The sequence below is a fragment of the Leucoraja erinacea genome, chromosome 23 (assembly GCF_028641065.1).
Source record: "Leucoraja erinacea ecotype New England chromosome 23, Leri_hhj_1, whole genome shotgun sequence".
NCBI lineage: Eukaryota > Metazoa > Chordata > Chondrichthyes > Rajiformes > Rajidae > Leucoraja > Leucoraja erinaceus.
The window spans coordinates 9319168-9336295 of NC_073399.1; the positions used below are offsets into that span (position 1 = coordinate 9319168).

The following is a 17128-nucleotide window of genomic DNA, read 5'->3' on the forward strand; positions in this document are numbered from 1 at the left end:
TACAGGCAGCACCCGTGGTCAGGATCGAACCCGGGTCTCTGGCGCTGTGAGGCAGCATCTCTACCGCTGCGCTACCTACTATAAAGTGCAAAATGACAGAGTTTGTACGTTCTCCCCGTGACCTGCGTGGGTTTTCGCCGAGACCTTCCGTTTCCTCCCGCACTCCAAAGACGTGCAGGTTAGTAGGGTAATTGGCTTTCTGCAAGTGTAAATTGTCCCTAGTGTGTGCAGGGTAATGTCAATGTGCCGGGCAGTCGCTGGTCGCTGCCGTCCCGGTGGGATTGTATCTCTAAAACTAAAAATAACTAAAACGTTGAATTAAATGCATTAAACCCAGCATTGCTGCCCATGCCTTCTGCAGTCTTGAAATGTCTCCCTAAACTAGTCCCCCCACCTCATTCATAATTCAAACCATCATCATCACCCCCATCGCTGTAGCTGGGAGTCAAATTTTTATTTCACCCATCACAGGTGCGGGAAACTCAAACTATAAGGAGTCATTGCATGGGACGGAACTGCAGATGCTGGTTTTAAACCGGAGATACAAATAGCCGGAGTAACTCAGCGGGTCAGGCAGCATCTCTGGAGGGAAGGAATGGGTGACATTTCGGGTCGAGACCCTTCTTCAGACTGAGAGACAGGGGAGAGGGAAACAAGAGATATAGACAGTGATGCAGACAGATACAGAACAAATGAATGAAAGACGTGCAAAAAAAGAGATGCTGATAAGGGAAATCAAAGATCCTATAGCGGACGGAGCAAGATAGACCACTGCTGCTAAATGCAATGGGCTGACGTGTAGTACGCAACGGAACGGAACGTGGGACTTTTATTCATCCATTTTAGTAACCCGACCCGACCGACTCGCAGTGTAATCAACGTTGCGGGGGAACAGTTTGTGTTAATAAATTATAATTCTGAAAATGAGGAGAAGATTTTTACCAAAGAACTTTTATTTTTATGAGGATGTTTCCGTAATCGGCTTCCGTCTCCGCACTAGTTTTCTTTGCTCCGCGACGGGATCTTTGGTGCGGAGACGGAAGCCGGTTACGGAAATGGGGCCGGAAATGACCCATGAATCTGCCCATGGCCGTACTACGTCTTTTTCGTCGAGCGGACAATCTTGCTCGCGGTAGGATCTTTGAGGGAAACAGGCCATTGAAACCGAGTGTTGGTGATGGGACTGGACTGGACGACTTTGAAGCTGGTACGCGTTGGGTGGGGGAGGGGATGGAGAGAGGGGGGGGGGGGGGGGGGGAGGAGTCACTCCCTCTGTACAGTAGCAAACAGCCTGGATTAATTCATTATTTGCGAGACCGCTCTATTGACATTGCACTTTATCAGACAAGTGGAAGGCAGTGAGTGTATTAAGAGGGGCAAGGAATGCTGTTGGACAGGTTCCTGTTTTCATAAGGAATCTATTACACTTTGGCTAGGGCCTGGTTTACTTTTTGATAATTAGAACTTCTTGTTGCTGTCGGAGGCAGGGAAGCCGAGAGGTTTTTAAGTTGAGGATATTGTACGGTACGGCAGGGAAACAGGCCCTTCGGCCCACAATGTCTGTGCTGAACATGATGCCAAGACTAACTCCACCATTTGTGATGGTAGGTGCAAAATGCTGGAGTAACTCAGCGGGCGAGGCAGCATCTCTGGTGGAGAAGGAATAGGCCACGTTTCGTCGCCCATTCCTTCTCTCCAGAGATGTTGCCTCGCCCCCTGAGTTACTCCAGCATTTTGTGCCTACCTTCGATTCAGACAATAGACAATAGGAGCAGGAGTAGGCCATTCGGCCCTTTGAGCCAGCACCGCCATTCAATGCGATCATAGCTGCTGATCATCCACAATCAGTTCCCCCGTTCCTGCCTTCTCCCCATATCCCTCGACTCTGCTATCTTCAAGCGCTCTGTCTAGCTCTCCCTTGAAAGCATCCAGAGACCTGGCCTCCACCGCCCTCTGACGCAGAGAATTCCACAGGCTCGCGACTCTCTGTGTGGAAAAAGTATTTTCTCATCTCCGTTCTACAGGACTCCCCCAAGAACCAGGGGCCACAGTTTAAGAATAAGGGGTAAGCCATTTAAAACCAGCATCTGCGGTTCTTTCTTCCACCATTCTTCCCTCCATTCCTTGCACATGCATGTACCTATCTAAAACACTCTTAAAGGCCACTATTGTATCTGCCTCCATCACCACCCCTGGCACCCACACACCAGATCAGACTTTTAATAGGCATTAGACCAAGTGGGACCCGTTGGGTCCCCTAACGCGACTCATTCCTCAACACAATATTCCACCACTCACCCATAGCCCCTACAGGAGGCCTGGTCCCCCAACGCAACCCGTTCCCCAAGGCAATATTCCAACACTCACCCGTTTCCCCAACGCAATATTTCAGCACTCACCATAGCCAACAACTGCTCAGAGGCTGTTCATTTCGCCTTATTCAGCCTCCCTCATTTTTAAACTTAAAAAAAATGCATTTGCACTTGCTAGGGCTAGCAGGACTCGGTGTACATGGATAGCAACAATGTTGTGAGCAGGGCTATGCACAGGGAATAAGCGTAAGACAGTTGTTTTTTTCAAGTTTTTAGAGATTTTTGAACATTTTCATAAATAACTTGAGAAATAAAGCATGAATCTTTCAGATAACACAATTTTGGACTCCACGGTACAAAACTCTACAGGAATATGTAATTTTTGTTACTGTTAGAGGACCATTTTTTCGAGCAGATGCGATTATACACACACACACATCGTTATAGGATATGATATAAAAATCTGGAAAAGCTCCAACTGCGCACACGCGAATAAGTGGGGGTGCTGTTTTAAGTTGTTTCGAGTTATAAATGTCAATAACTTGTAAAATATACCATCAATCTGAAGGGAATTTACATCGCAGGACAATGGTAAGGTGGACCAAAAATTATAGCGCTATCGTGTACTATTTTTGTGCAAATATAGGTTCAAATGTATATACAAATATAGGTACATACAAATACAGGTACAAAAAATATATAGGTACAAACAAGATGAGAGTTTCAGTAATATACAGATAAATTATCAGGTCTCCCCTCAACCTCCAGTGTTCTGGAGAAAACAATCCAAGTCTGTCCAACATCTCCCTGTAGCTAATACCCCCTGAACCAGGCGGTCGGTACTCTGGTAAATGCGTCCTGCACCTTCTAAAAGTTACCACGTCCCTCCTGTACTGGGGCGACCATTTAGGAGGTTTATTACTGTCACGGAGGTTTATTATTGTCTGTACGGAGTTTGCACGTTCTCCCCGTGACCTGCGTGGGTTTTCTCCGGGTGCTCCGGTTTCCTCCCACACTCCAAAGACGTGCAGGTTTGCAGGTTAATTGGCTTCGGTAAAATTGTAGATTGTCCCTAGTGTGTGTAGGATAGTGCTAGTGTACGGGGTGATCGTCGGGTCAGTGTGGCCTCGGCGGGCCAAAGGGCCTGTTTCCGCACTGTATCTCTAAAGTCTAAAGTTTAGTAAATATCTGCCAAGCAAATTCCCCATCTGTGTTTACTTCTTGTAGTTAACTTCCCCTTGGAGTTCATCCCCCACCCCTGCCACCCCACTCCTGGCTAAAGGTGCAGCGATGACGCAGCGGGTAGAGCTGCTGCTGCCTCACAGCGCCAGAGACCCAGGATTGACCCCGACCTTGGCTGCTGTCTGTGTGGAGTTTGCACGTTCTCACTGTGACCGCGTGGGTTTCCACCGGGTGCTCCGGTTTCCTCCCACATCCCAATGTTGAAGGAGCAGAAATAGGCCATTCGGCCCCATCAAGTCTACTCCGCCATTCAATCATGGCTGATCTATCTCTCCCTCCAAACCCCATTCTCCTGCCTTCTCCCCGTAACCCCCGACACCCGTGCTAATCAAAAGCAGGTTTGTCGGCTAATTGGCCCTCTGTAAATTGCCCTTGTTGTGTAGGGTGGGTGGTTGTGAAATTGGGATAGCACAGAACTAGAACGTGAATGGCCGCTCGCTTGTCGGTGTGGACTGAAAGACCCGTTTCAATGCTGTTTCTTTCAATTAATCAAATTGAAGTACAATCAAAAAACTTGGCGTGCACACGTTAGGTCAGGCAGCATCACTGTCGGACATGTTCCCCAGGGATGCTGCTGAGCCCGCTGAGTTACTCCAGCACTTTGTCTTTGTTTGCAAACCAGCATCTGCAGTTCCTTGTATTACCTGCCGTACATATTTCTCTCTTCACCCACTAATTGTGCTTCACAATGACGAATTAGAGAGGGCTTTTGATTAGCGCGGTTGTCATGGGTTACGGGGACCAGATAGGAGATCGGGGTTGAGAGGGTAAGATAGATCAGCCATTATTGAATGGCAGAGTAGACTCGTTAGACTTAAGAGATACTGCACAGAAACAGGCTCTTTGACTCAGTGAGTCCCATGCAGACCAGTGATCGCCCCACACACTAGCACTATCCTACACACTGGGGATCATTTACAACTCACAGAAGCCTGAGAAAACCCATGTAGGTGACGGGAAGAACGTGCAAACTCCGTACTGACAGCAGCCGGGTCTCGATGGGCTGAAGAGCCCAATTCTGCTCCGATGGCTAATTGCAGCGAATTGTGGACGAAGCCCAGACCATCACACAAACCAACCTCCCTTCCACTGACTCCCATTTACACCTCACCCTGCCTCGGCAAGGCCAGCAGCACAATCAAGGACCAGTCTCACCCCGGCCACTCCCTCTTCTCCCCTCTCCCATCGGGCAAAAGGTACAGAAGTGTGAAAACGCACACCTCCAGATTCAGGGACAGTTTCTCCTCATCTGTTATCAAGCAACTGAATCATCCTACCACAACCAGAGAGCAGTCCCCAACTACAATCTACCTCATTGGTGACCCTCGGACTATCCTTGATCTGACTTTGCTGGCTTTACCTTGCACTAAACGTCATTCCCTTATCATGTATCTATAACATTGTAAATTGCTCACTCTAATCTTGTAACATTTTTCAGCTGACTGGATAGCAGCAACAAAAAGCATTCCACCGTGCCTTGGTACACATGACAATAAACTAAACTAAACTATTAAATGACTATTTTAATAAGAATAATTAAAGACATTCTCTCTCTTGCATGTTAATCAGCCAGATATTAATTAACCAGCGATTCCTTTGAGGTAGATGAATGAATAGCATTTATTGGAGGTCTCACTTCTTTAATCTTATAGCGCTCATTTGATCGAAATGTTCTATCTTTTGCCAATACCTTGAAACTTATGAGCTCCTCTTCAGTGAATCCGTGATGGTGAATTATCTTCATTTGTTTAACCAAAGTGCTCTTCCCACTCTCAGCTGCACCTGGAACAGATGTAGTTTAGTTTAGTTTAGTTTAGAGATACAGCACGGAAACAGGCCCTTCGGCCCAGACCGGCCAGCGATCCCCGCACACCAACACCATCCTACACACACCAGGGACAATTTACACTTATACCAAGCAAACCTGCACGTCTTTGGAGTGTGGGAAGAAACCGAAGAGCTCGGAGAAAGCCCACGCAGGTCACGGGGAGAACATGCAAACTGGATTGTACCAAATAAAATGAGGAAGGGAATTCCTCCGTGCCCAGGCCAACTCCGTGCCCAGGCCAGGCCACTCTCTGCGTGCTGGTCCCCGTAGATGATCTGCGGCCACTCTTTACAAGGGACGGTGGCGCGGGGGTAGAGTCGCTGCCTCACGGCGCCAGAGACCCAGGTTCGATCCTGACTACAGGTGCCGTCTTTACGGGGTTTGTACATTCTCCCTGTGACTTGTAATTCGAGTTTCACTGTATCTCAATTGGTCCATGTGACAATAAACTGATCTTTGACCTGCGTGGGTTTTCCCCGGGTGCTCCGGGTTTCCTCCCACTTACTCCAAAGGCGTAAATATTTATAGGTCAATTGGATTCATGAAGTTGTAAGAATTGTCCCTAGTGACTGTAGGATAGCGTTAATGTGCAGGGATCGCTGGTCGGCGCGGACTCGACGTGCCGAAGGGCCTGTTTCCGAGATGTATCTCTAAACTACACCCAACTGCTCCACTCTTTTAAGCCTCTCTAATTAAGAACACCAATAACTGCTTATTGTATTCCTGGCTTGTTCTCTCAAGCACCCTATGCAATGTGAAAATATTGCCCCGTTTCTGAACGGCAAGGTGATTTTGTACACTGAGGGTGGCTCGACTGTAGTCGTGTGTACTCGTCTCACTGACTGAAACCACGCCACAAAATAAAGATCTCGACCCGAAACGTCGCCCATTTCCTTCTCTCCATAGATGCGGCCTCACCCCCGAGTTTCTCCAGCATTTCTCTGCACTGTATCTCTAAACTGAACGGAATTGCATCATCGGTAGACAAAAATGCTGGAGAAACTCAGCGGGTCAGGCAGCATCTATGGAGCGAAGGAATAGGTGACGTTTCGGGTGTCCAGGTCTGCCAGCTCCGGTTGGAGTTCCAGAGCCCCCACAGATGTCCTGCGGCACGGTGGCGCAGCGGTAAAGTTGGTGCCTCACAGCCCCAGAGACCCAGGTTCGATCCTGACCTCGGGTGCTGTCTGCGTGGTGTTTGCACGTTCCCCCTGTGGCCTGCGCGGGTTTTCACCGGGAGCTCTGGTTTCCTCGCACACTCCAAAGACGTGCAAGTTTGCAGGTTAATTGGCTTCTGTAAATTGCCCTCAGAGTGCAGGATGTGAAGTTGGGATAATATAGAACTAATGTGAACAGGTGATCGTTGGTCCCCGTGGACTCGGTGGGCCAAAGGGCTTGTTTCCACGTTGTATCTCTGAACTAAAGGGCCTGTCCCACTGTACGAGGTAATTCAAGAGTTCTCCCGAGTTTCCCCCGATTCGAACTCGGAGATTTACGGTAATAGCCGCTCGTAGGTACTCGGGGCTCTCGTGGAAATTTTTCAACATGTTGAAAAATCTTCACGAGCTTACCACGTTTCCCAAGTACCTGCCGTTAGCGTTACGAGCCGCTAAGAGACGTCCCGAGCTCCGACGTACCCGCTACGTACATTCTACGTACTTACCACGAGTTTGATTTATTTTTTTTTAAACTCAGGAGAGCTCTTGATTTACCTCGTACAGTGGGACAGGCCCTTAAAACTAAACACAGCTTAAAATACTCAGCCTGGCACAGACTGATAGACAATGACACATGAAATCACCCACTCTCCCATTTATTTGTCATACCCGATACATCACATTATTCAAGGTATTTCTTAATGGGCAGGCCCAGAGGACAGGGTTTGGAGCAACCTTTTAGGTACTTGGCAAGACATGGAGTGCTGGAGGAACTCAGCGGGTCAAACAGTTTCTTCCCAGCTGATATCAGGCAACTGAACCACACTACCAACAACTACAGAGCAGTCCTGGACTGTCTACCTCATTGGAGATCCTTAGATCATCTTTTGATCGGACTTTACCTTGCACTAAACGTTTTCACTGGATATGTTGAGAAAGCAGGAACGGGGTACTGATTTTCGATGATCAGCCATGATCATATTGAATAGCGGCGCTGGCTCGAAGGGCCGAATGGCCTACTCCTGCACCTATTTTCTCTGTTTCTCCCAAGTTCTCCCCTCTCCAATCCCCAAGCCAAGACGTGCAGTAGTGTGAAAAAACACACCTCCAGATTCAGGGACAGTTTCTTCCCATCTGTTATCTGTCCCAATCCTATCAACAACTAGAGATCTGTCCAGAGCTATTAACTACCTCAATGGAGACCCTCGGACTATCTTTGATGGGACTTTATCTTGCATAAAACATTATTCCATTTGTCTGTACACTGTGGATGGCTCCACTGTAATCATTTATTGTATTTTCGCTGACAGGTTTAGCAGATAACAAAAGCTTTTCACTGTACCATGTGACAAACTCAACTCCAACTCATCTGTAAAAAGAATGAACTGAATACAATTCAAGCTGGGACCCTTCTTCAGATCCTGCACAGATTAACTCGAAGACTTTAGAGATACAGTGCGGACCTGGCACTCTGGCCCACCGAGTCCGCACCGACCAGCGATGCCCGGACACTAGGGACAATTCACAATTTTTACCAAAGCCAATTAACCTACAAACTTGTACGTCTTTGGAGTGTGGGAGGAAACAGGAGCAGGCGTTAGAGGTTATTGGGAGAAGGCAGGAGAATGGGGTTGGGAGGGAGTAATGGATCAGCCATGATGGAATGGTCTAATTCTACTCCTATTCCTTACGAGCACCCGGGGAAAACCCATGTGGTCACAGGGAGAACGTACAAACTCCGTACAGACAGCACCCGTTATCAGTATCGAACTCGGGTCTCTGGCGCTGTAAGGCAGCAACTCAACCGCTGCTCCAACGTGCCGCCCAAAGATGGGGCCCAAGATGGCCGCCGAGCCGCTGAGCTCCTCCAGCACTTTGTGTTTTGCTCACGATTCTAGCATCTGCAGTTCCTTGTGCCTCCATTTTAAGTGATTAGTATAGAGAACAGTCGCAATGCACGCTAATTAAGCAAGGTTAGAAAATCAATAGCCTCAGTCCCGCGATTGCATCTGATACCATCCAGGACTCCATTGTGTAGCCAATTTGAATTCGGATTGCCTAAAAGGCAATTGCCAATTTATGATTAGAACCATTTAAATTCCCCCTCTCTCCTGAAAAGTTTCTAACTTGTGACATTTTTAATGCCCTGAATTAAACACTTAATGACTAACTTAAAAAGGTTATTTTGAAATGAAGTGCAATTTGTGTTTGGTGGGTAAGGCAATGAATGACTCACAAGTTTCTCATTTAGCCCGACGTGAGGTCAGTCATGCTCTTCTCATCACTAAATGATTATTGAATATTTATCTCGGCTCCACACAATGGAATCCCTTATTTTTTGTTATTCCAACCAAAAAATTAAAATCGAAGTCATGTGAAGCTGGTTTGACCCAAATAGATGAATAGCAGCTTGTAAGAGTTTGGTTTGAACTGGGTCTTTACAATTGAAAAAAAGTTTTTTTAGCCGACTTTCGACACAAAAATAACCGCTGAAACTCAAATATGGGCTACAAGGTAAAGACTCGGCCACAGACACCTTCATCGTTAGCAGCTAGATCACCGTTGAATAGATCTTAATCCAGTGTCAATATTTTGCAACCCACCCAACAGGAGCTCAGTCCAAATTATTTAAACTCGGGGAAATGTTTTACAAAGTAATGGGGCGACCACTGTGCAGATTTGCTGCCTTACAGCGCTTGCAGCGTCGGCTTCGATCCAGACTACGGGTGCGGTCTGTACGGAGTTTGCACGTTCTCCCCGTGACCGTGTGGGTTTTCCACGAGATCTTCGTTTTCCTCCCACACTCCAAAGATGTACAGGTTTATAGGTTAATTGGCTTGGTATAAGTGTAAATTGTCCCTAGTGTGTGTGTGTGTAGGGTGGATCACTAGTCGATGCGGACTCGGTGGGCCTGAAGGGCCCGTTTCCATGCTGTATCTCTAAAGTAAAGTTTTGCTTATTGTCATGTGTACTGAGGTACAGTGAAAAGCTTTTGTTGCTGCTATCCAGTCAGTGGAATATAGATACATGCTAAAGGCAATAACGTCTAGAGCAAGGTAATGCCAGCAAAGACTAATCAAGGATAGGCCGGGGGGTCACCAATGAGGTACAAACTAGATAGACACAAAAAGCTGGAGTAACTCAGCGGGACAGGTAGGAATCTCTGGAGAGGAGGAATAGCTGACGTTTCAGGTCGAGACCCTTCTTCAGTCCAGGACAGCTCTCTGGTTGTTGGTGGGATGATTCAGATAACAGCTGGGAAGAAACTGTCCCTGAATCTGGAGGTGTGCGTTTTCACACTTCTGTACCTTTTGCTTCAGACAGAATCCAATGAGAATTGGCAGCAAACGCCTTCCAAATGGAAAAGGTACAAGTAATGCCAGAGACAGAGAGACAGAAAAATATTACCAAGAAGGAAGAGTGAAACTGCATCTAAATATAGGAGGGTTAAAAGTAACGTGTGTCATTACTGCCCGCCACAGCTCAAACCCACAGAACAAACAAACAAACTGAAGCCAGCAAACTTTTACTGACCTAGCAACAAGATCTTTACCGCGTTCATCTCCAGCTTGGCGTGTTCGTAGAGGGCTCGGTCAATCCTGTCGCTGTGCAGTCGTGCCTGGCGCTGCTCGGCGCTGCTCTCTGGTCCCAGGCACAGACCCATCGCCGCCGACCATTGCAAACTCAAAAGAGAAGCCAAGCGCCAGGTGAATAGTTTCACCCCCAAACTCTCAGGTCGAGCGGGGTCTAGTTCCCTCCCGGCTGCCCAGCGCGGTTGTTCCACATGACGCGGAGTCCTGCAGCAAACTTGTGTGTGTGTGTGTGTGTGTGTCCCTCTCTCTCTCTGTGTGCCCTACTCTACAAAAAAAGTTTGAATCACTCCCTGGTGAAACCTGAAGGAAATGACGTCTGCCTGTTAAATAGGGTGGCTCCTCGTTTTTGGGAATTGTTGAGAGCCAACTTTGCTAAATAATAATGTTCACTTTGTTTTGGCTTTTTTTATTTTTAAACAACATGTGAATAACGCAGATTATGTGTCTTGATACTAATGTACCTGCTGTAATGCTAATGACTGCTAGTCAAGTGTGTTTAATTGTCCTGTGTCCCAGACAGAACAATGACAATCTTGCTTGCATCAGCACAACACAATGTGTAAACAGTAAACAGTATAACAAATTAGAAAAAAAAGTTATGTGTATAATATATATATATTTACACACACACGTGCACATACACACATGTACACACACTCATATATACATATACACACATATATACATATACAAATGTACACACACACACACACATTTATACACATACACACATGTACACACACACATATATATACATATACACACATATATACATATACAAATGTACACACACACACACACATTTATACACATACACACATGTACACACACATATATACATATACAAATGTACACACACACACATTTATACACATACACACATGTAACACACACATATATATACATATACACACATATATACACACACACACACACACACACACACACACACATTTATACACATACATGTACACACACACATTTATATATATATAGGTGCTGAGAATTCCATTCTGCATAGCACTATGTGTCATTCCCTTTGCTCTATTAATCGATGGTTCCTTATTATCACAAGCAAAGTGAGTATTATTCTGCATACAGTTCAGTAAATTATTACTATGCCTGTGTTGAACCGAGCCGGAGGTTGTGCCACCGGGAACAAAGGAGTCGGTAAGGGGGGGGGCGCTGTGGGGGGGGGGGGGGGGGGGCAGTGAGGGGGGAGGGGGCAGTGGAAGAAAGAATAGGAGGACCCCGTGTGGGGGAGGGGAAGAGAGGGGGGGGGAGGATAAACAAAGGAGGACCTTGCGTGGGATACTTTGTAACTGTGGCCGCGCCCTTTACATGGCCACTATTTACATACTTTGGGTATTCAAGCAAAGAATTTCACTCTGATTTGTCACATGTATTCTATTCAATTCAATTATACATTTTCACAATCCCGGATTAAGTACAAAGCTACCTATTGTACTTGAGTTTGGCTTGAATGTGCAAAAATGGATAGGGAAGGAGTAGAGGGATATGGGCCAAAACGCAGGCTGGTGGGACTAGTGTAGATGGAGCATCTTGGTCAGCATGGGCAAGTTGGGCCGAAGGGCCTGTTTCCACGCTGTATGACCCCGTGACTGTATAATATTATCTGAAGGAATACCAGATAATATATAGATGGTATTGTAATAATATCAGTATATATATTATCCAATTTGATTGATAGCATGCAATAAAAGCTTTTCACTGGACTTTGTTAAACTTGAATGTACATGTTGTGTCTATCATCAATGTAAACCAGCATCTGCAGTTCCTTTCTACACAATAGAATTAGCCTTTTAGGTCAGTTTTAACAAACGGTCTCATATCTTAAACATTAATAAATGAATAAGTTTATTGGCCAAGTATTCACATACAAGGAATTTGCCTTGGTGCTCCGCCCGCAAGCGACAACATGACATACAGTGAGTTAGGAATGACACATAAACCAAAACCCACGTAACTATTTGTTTTTCCACAGATGCTGCCTGACCTGCTGCGTATTTTCAACATTTTCTGCTTTTTTTCCAATTTCAGATCTCCAACAATTGCATTTTGTTGGTGTTTTTTAAAAAAAAATTAGAGTTATCTCATGAATGTTGAACGAGCAAAAGGGCAGTGTTCTGGAAATAATGCATAATATTGTATCCAGGTACAAATTGACCTACTATGAGATGAATAAAACGGAAAATACTGGAAACACACACCAGATCAGGCAGCATCTGCTGAATGAGATGGTTGAGAGCCTCAGGTTCCTTGGCTTTAATATTACCAACAATCTCTCATGGACCGGCCACTTTGAGGCGACATCCTATTAGATTCCAGGCAGAGCATTTTAGTGCGGGAACGACATGGCGGACATGTTATAACATAGACAGATGTTTCAACATACTGTATGGCTGAACCTCTGAAGACATGTTATGTCTGGCAGAAGCCCTTGTGGAAATGTTGTCCAACTCTGTTACATACTAGACACAAAATAGACAATAGGTGCAGGAGTAGGCCATTAGGCCCTTCGAGCCAGCACCGCCATTCAATGCGATCATGGCTGATCATCCCCAATCAGTACCAAATGTTGTTCCTGCCTTTTCCCCATATCCCCTTACTCCGCTACCTTTAAGAGACCTATCCAGCTCTCTCTTGAAAGCATCCAGAGAACCTGCCTCCACCTGAGGCAGAGAATTCCACACACATAATGTATCAAAACCCTGACTCTCAGTCTGAAGAAGGGTCCCGACCCGAAACGTCACCTATTCCCTTTCTCCAGAGTTGCTGCCTAACCAGCTGAGTTACTCCAGCTTTGAGTGCCTTATCTTCAGTTTAAACCAGCATCCGCAGTTCCTTCCTACACATCTGTTTCATACACACCGAGCTGTCTGATTTACTGGCAAAAGATTATCAACTGTCATAAGATCTGTGCCAATATCTTTAAAAAAAAAAATCCATGTTCTTTTTTGGACGGGTAATACATTGTGACCTGCTATTACAGTTGCAATTGTTACCTGTGGATATAGTGCTCAAGTCTTCATAAAAAAAATAAATCAAGAATCAGTAGATATGCTGTATTTTTTAATCAATTGCTCATCATTCCCATTTCCTGAGGTAATTGAGGACAAGTTAATGTTTTGAGGATCCCGGCCCAAAATGTCACTTATTCTTTTCCTCCAGGGTGTTGCCTAACTCGCTAAGTTACTCCAGCATTTTGTGTCTATCTTAAAGTTTTTAATCCCTTGCCATCTATTGTCCCATAAGACTATGACTTTCATCCAGGATAAAGACTATATTTGGGCACTTAAACTGTAGTCAGACATGAGACAGTGTGGAATTGAGATCACAGAATATGGATGTATTCATTTATTATTGGCTACCTAGTTATTCTCTCCAAAGATAGATACGAAATGCTGGAGTAACTCGAGCGAGTCAGATAGCATCTCTGGAGGTCGAGACCCTTCTTCAGTAATTGTTCTCTCCCCTTTGTTCATCTTTTCCCCCATCTGGTTCCATCAGCCCATCATCCCCTCTCCACCTGGTCCCACCAGATGCCAAACCTGTCTCTCTCCACACAAACGCCGCCTTGTTTCATCCTCCCCTTACATCGTCGAGACCAAACGCAGACTGGGCGATCGTTTCGCGGAACACCCTCACTCAGTCGACCTGAACCTACCTGACCTCCCGGTTGCTGGACACTTTAATTCTCCTTCCCATTCCTACACAGACCTTTCTGTCCTTGGTCTCCTCCATTGTCCGAGTGAGGCTAAATGCAAATTGGAGGGACAGCATTCCCTCTCTCTCTATCCATCCCCAACCAAATTGCACTAGCTTCTCATTTTCACCCTACACACAACTAACAATGGCCTTTCCTTTATCTTCGTTACTTTTTTTGCATATTTATCATTTTGCATAACTTGTTCTTTATCTTTCCACATCACCGTCTGTATCTCTCATTTCCCTTATCTCTAACCAGTCTGAAGGGTCTCGACCCGAAACGTCACCCATTCCTTCTCTCCAGAGATGCTGCCTCTCCTGCTGAGTTACTCCAGCTTTTTGTGTCTATCTCCACTTAACACCCACTCGGCTAACCCCTTCCAACTACAATATACAGGTAACATTTCCTGGACCCTTTCAGCCATGATGTAGAATCTCAACCCAAAACGTCAACGTACGTACACTTTTTGGCTCCACAGATGCAGTTTGAACTGTTGGATTCTCTCCAGTATTCTGCTTTTTTTGTTCTAGATGTTCCAGCATCTGCATTCTCTTTTGGCCGAATGTTTTGGTGTTGCATTATTGGTAGAAAGCAGATACATACACAATTCAATGGAATCACAGGCAGTAAGTCGCATGTAGCCCTTGTAAATTAAAAAAAACTGGAATAATGCTCCACAACAATAAGTTTTAGAATTTACAATATAGAGCCTTGGGCATACAGATGAAGATATTTAGGAAACAGATCTTGAATTTGAATGTAATGGTCACACCATTCCCCCACCATGTCCCCCTGGACACCCGGTGGCGCTGTTACTAGCTGCCTCCGCCCACGGTCTGGTTGGCTCTTTTACTATTTGTTATGTTTAGAGTTTAGAGTGTGTTTTTTTCAGTTTTATGTGGTGGAAGCAGGTAGGGTAAGGGGGGAACCGTGCTTCAGTTGCTTCCTGGCGAGGATGCGGCTATTATCCGAGTCGCGTCCTCGCCCCCCCCCCCACGGCCTACCAACTGGATTGGCGCGGCGTTTCCTGCCGGGACTGGATCAGAGCTTCAGCAGCTGCGGCACTGCGCTGCGCTCGATACATCGTGGAGCGGGCGAGGCCTTACCTGGGATCGCCGCTTGGAGCTCCGGAATGTTGTGCCGCTGCTCCAACATCGCGGAGCTCCCAGCGCAGGTGGCGCTGACTTTAACATCACGGAGTCCTGGGACCCTATGCCGGGGGTCACCAGCGTGAATCTCCGCCCAGCGCGGCCTGTGGACATCGGGAGCCGCGGACTCCGGTGGAAGGTGGCCGATTCAGAGGTCCAGGCCGCTGAGGATGTTCTCCCGTTCGACGTCGGGTTCCATCGTTCCCGGCGAGAGGGCCTGAACATCGGGCCGCCCGTAGCGGCGACTACGGGGTGCTCGGGAGGCCCCGACCACGGGTGAACATTGGGGAATATCAGAGAGGAGGTTGACTGGACTTTGGTTCCTTCCCTCACAGTGGGGAACTTTAGTGCCGCTGCGGGGATGTGTGTGTTGTGGACTACTGTATTCTGTGTTTTTGTGGGGTTTTTAATTTTATTTTTTGTATGACTGTAAGGGAATTTCGTTGTCTCTTAATTGAAGGCAATGACAATGAATTAAATCAAGTCAAATCAAATAAAGTCTAGTCACCGGGGTCTATTCTTGTTCAATAAAACGTGTTCAATAAAGGAATCCAAATCCAGCAGTTATGCTGTAACTCTTACTTAAAAAATTAATTTCCACTTAAGTGCAGCAATGAAGAAACTCTTGTAGTTTCAGGTGAAGTACTAAATCAACGTCCCATCTACCATTTTAGGTACATGTTGGTAAATTCTCCAATATTGTGATTAACATTTCACCTTTGCTCAAAAGCACAAAATTAATTTGGTCGTTATCAGATTGTTGTTATGGAAACTTGCTGGGCACAAAGTCGCTGCCAGATTTCCTGTATTAGAACAGTGACAGTTACTGAAGATAGACACACAATGCTGGAATAAACTGAGCGGGTCAGGCAGCACCTCTGGTGAATGTTTTGGGTTGGGACCCTTCTTCAAACTTTTACATTTACTATATTAACCAAAATTTTCATTAAAGCTGCAGCATGAAAGAATTTAATTGTTCCTGTTCATTGACTTAACACTTAACATTTAAAAAATACTTAAGTATTCTTACACGCCTCGGAACTCTGGTATAATTGCAGGTGATATATTTTGTCATGGTCAAATTTGAGAACTGTACTATATAATAGATTCTCAATGGATAGCGATTTTAAAAGAAGCCAATATTCAGAATTACAGAGTGCAGCATAGGTTTACAAGGTTAATTCCCGGGATGGAGGGACTGTTATATGCTGAGAGAATGGAGCAGCTGGGCTTGTACAATCTGGAGTTTAGAAGGTTGAGAGGAGATCTCATTGAAACATATAAGATTGTTAAGGGTTTGGACACGCTAGAGGCAGGAAACATGTTCCCGATGTTGGGGGAGTTCAGAACCAGGGGCCACAGTTTAATAATAAGGAGTAAGCCATTTAGAACGGAGAAGAAGAAACACTTTTTCTCAAAGAGAGTGGTGAGTCTGTGGAATTCTCTGCCTCAGAGGACGGTGGAGGCAGGTTCTCTGGATGCTTTCAAGAGAGAGCTGGATAGGGCTCTTAAAAATAGCGGAGTCAGGGGATATGGGGAGAAGGCAGGAACGTGGTACTGATTGGGGATGATCAGCCATGATCACCCTTGAATGGCGGTGCTGGCTCGAAGGGCCGAATTACCTACTCCTGCACCTATTGTCTATACAACCAAACATATTTTCCTAAGCTGACTGATCCATTGACAAAAGGCAGTGGGAACAAAGCTTGCAATTGATCGTAGTATTTATATATGTGTTAAAAACACAGTTTGAAGGTCCAGCATAGAAACGAATGTCACATTTTTTGTGCAATCTATTCTCCAAAGACCTAACCTTATTTAGACATTAACTTTCCTCTTCCCTATATCATGACCTTTAATACTTCAGGGAGTAACTGTAATATAGATATCAATTAAGCGATAACATATTCTAAAAAAAGTCATGGTAATGCAAATAAAATATCCATGCAAAGATTGCTTGAGAAACAAAATATTAATGAAAAATGCCGACGAAAGCACATTAACATTAGATATTTGCAATGATTTCTGAAGTCAGTATCATGTTAATTCACCTATATATATATATATATATATAATATACCGTACGATATATTAAGACAAGAGACTTCTCTTAAATCACCA

The 17128-nt window shown here is 45.5% G+C and overlaps 1 protein-coding gene across 1 annotated transcript in view; it reads right to left on the reverse strand.

The window, feature by feature from the left end:
• Nucleotides 1-10705, reverse strand: part of gnav1 (guanine nucleotide binding protein (G protein) alpha v1) — a 53583-nt gene extending 42878 nt beyond the window's left edge. The window contains exons 1-2 of the mRNA XM_055653814.1: nucleotides 10071-10705; nucleotides 5245-5336 (exon numbers count right to left, since the gene is read on the reverse strand). Of these exons, the coding sequence (XP_055509789.1) occupies nucleotides 5245-5336; nucleotides 10071-10200 (222 nt within the window). The 5' untranslated portion in view covers nucleotides 10201-10705. The remainder of the gene's footprint in view (nucleotides 1-5244; nucleotides 5337-10070) is intronic.
• Between the last annotated feature and the right edge of the window lie 6423 nt (nucleotides 10706-17128).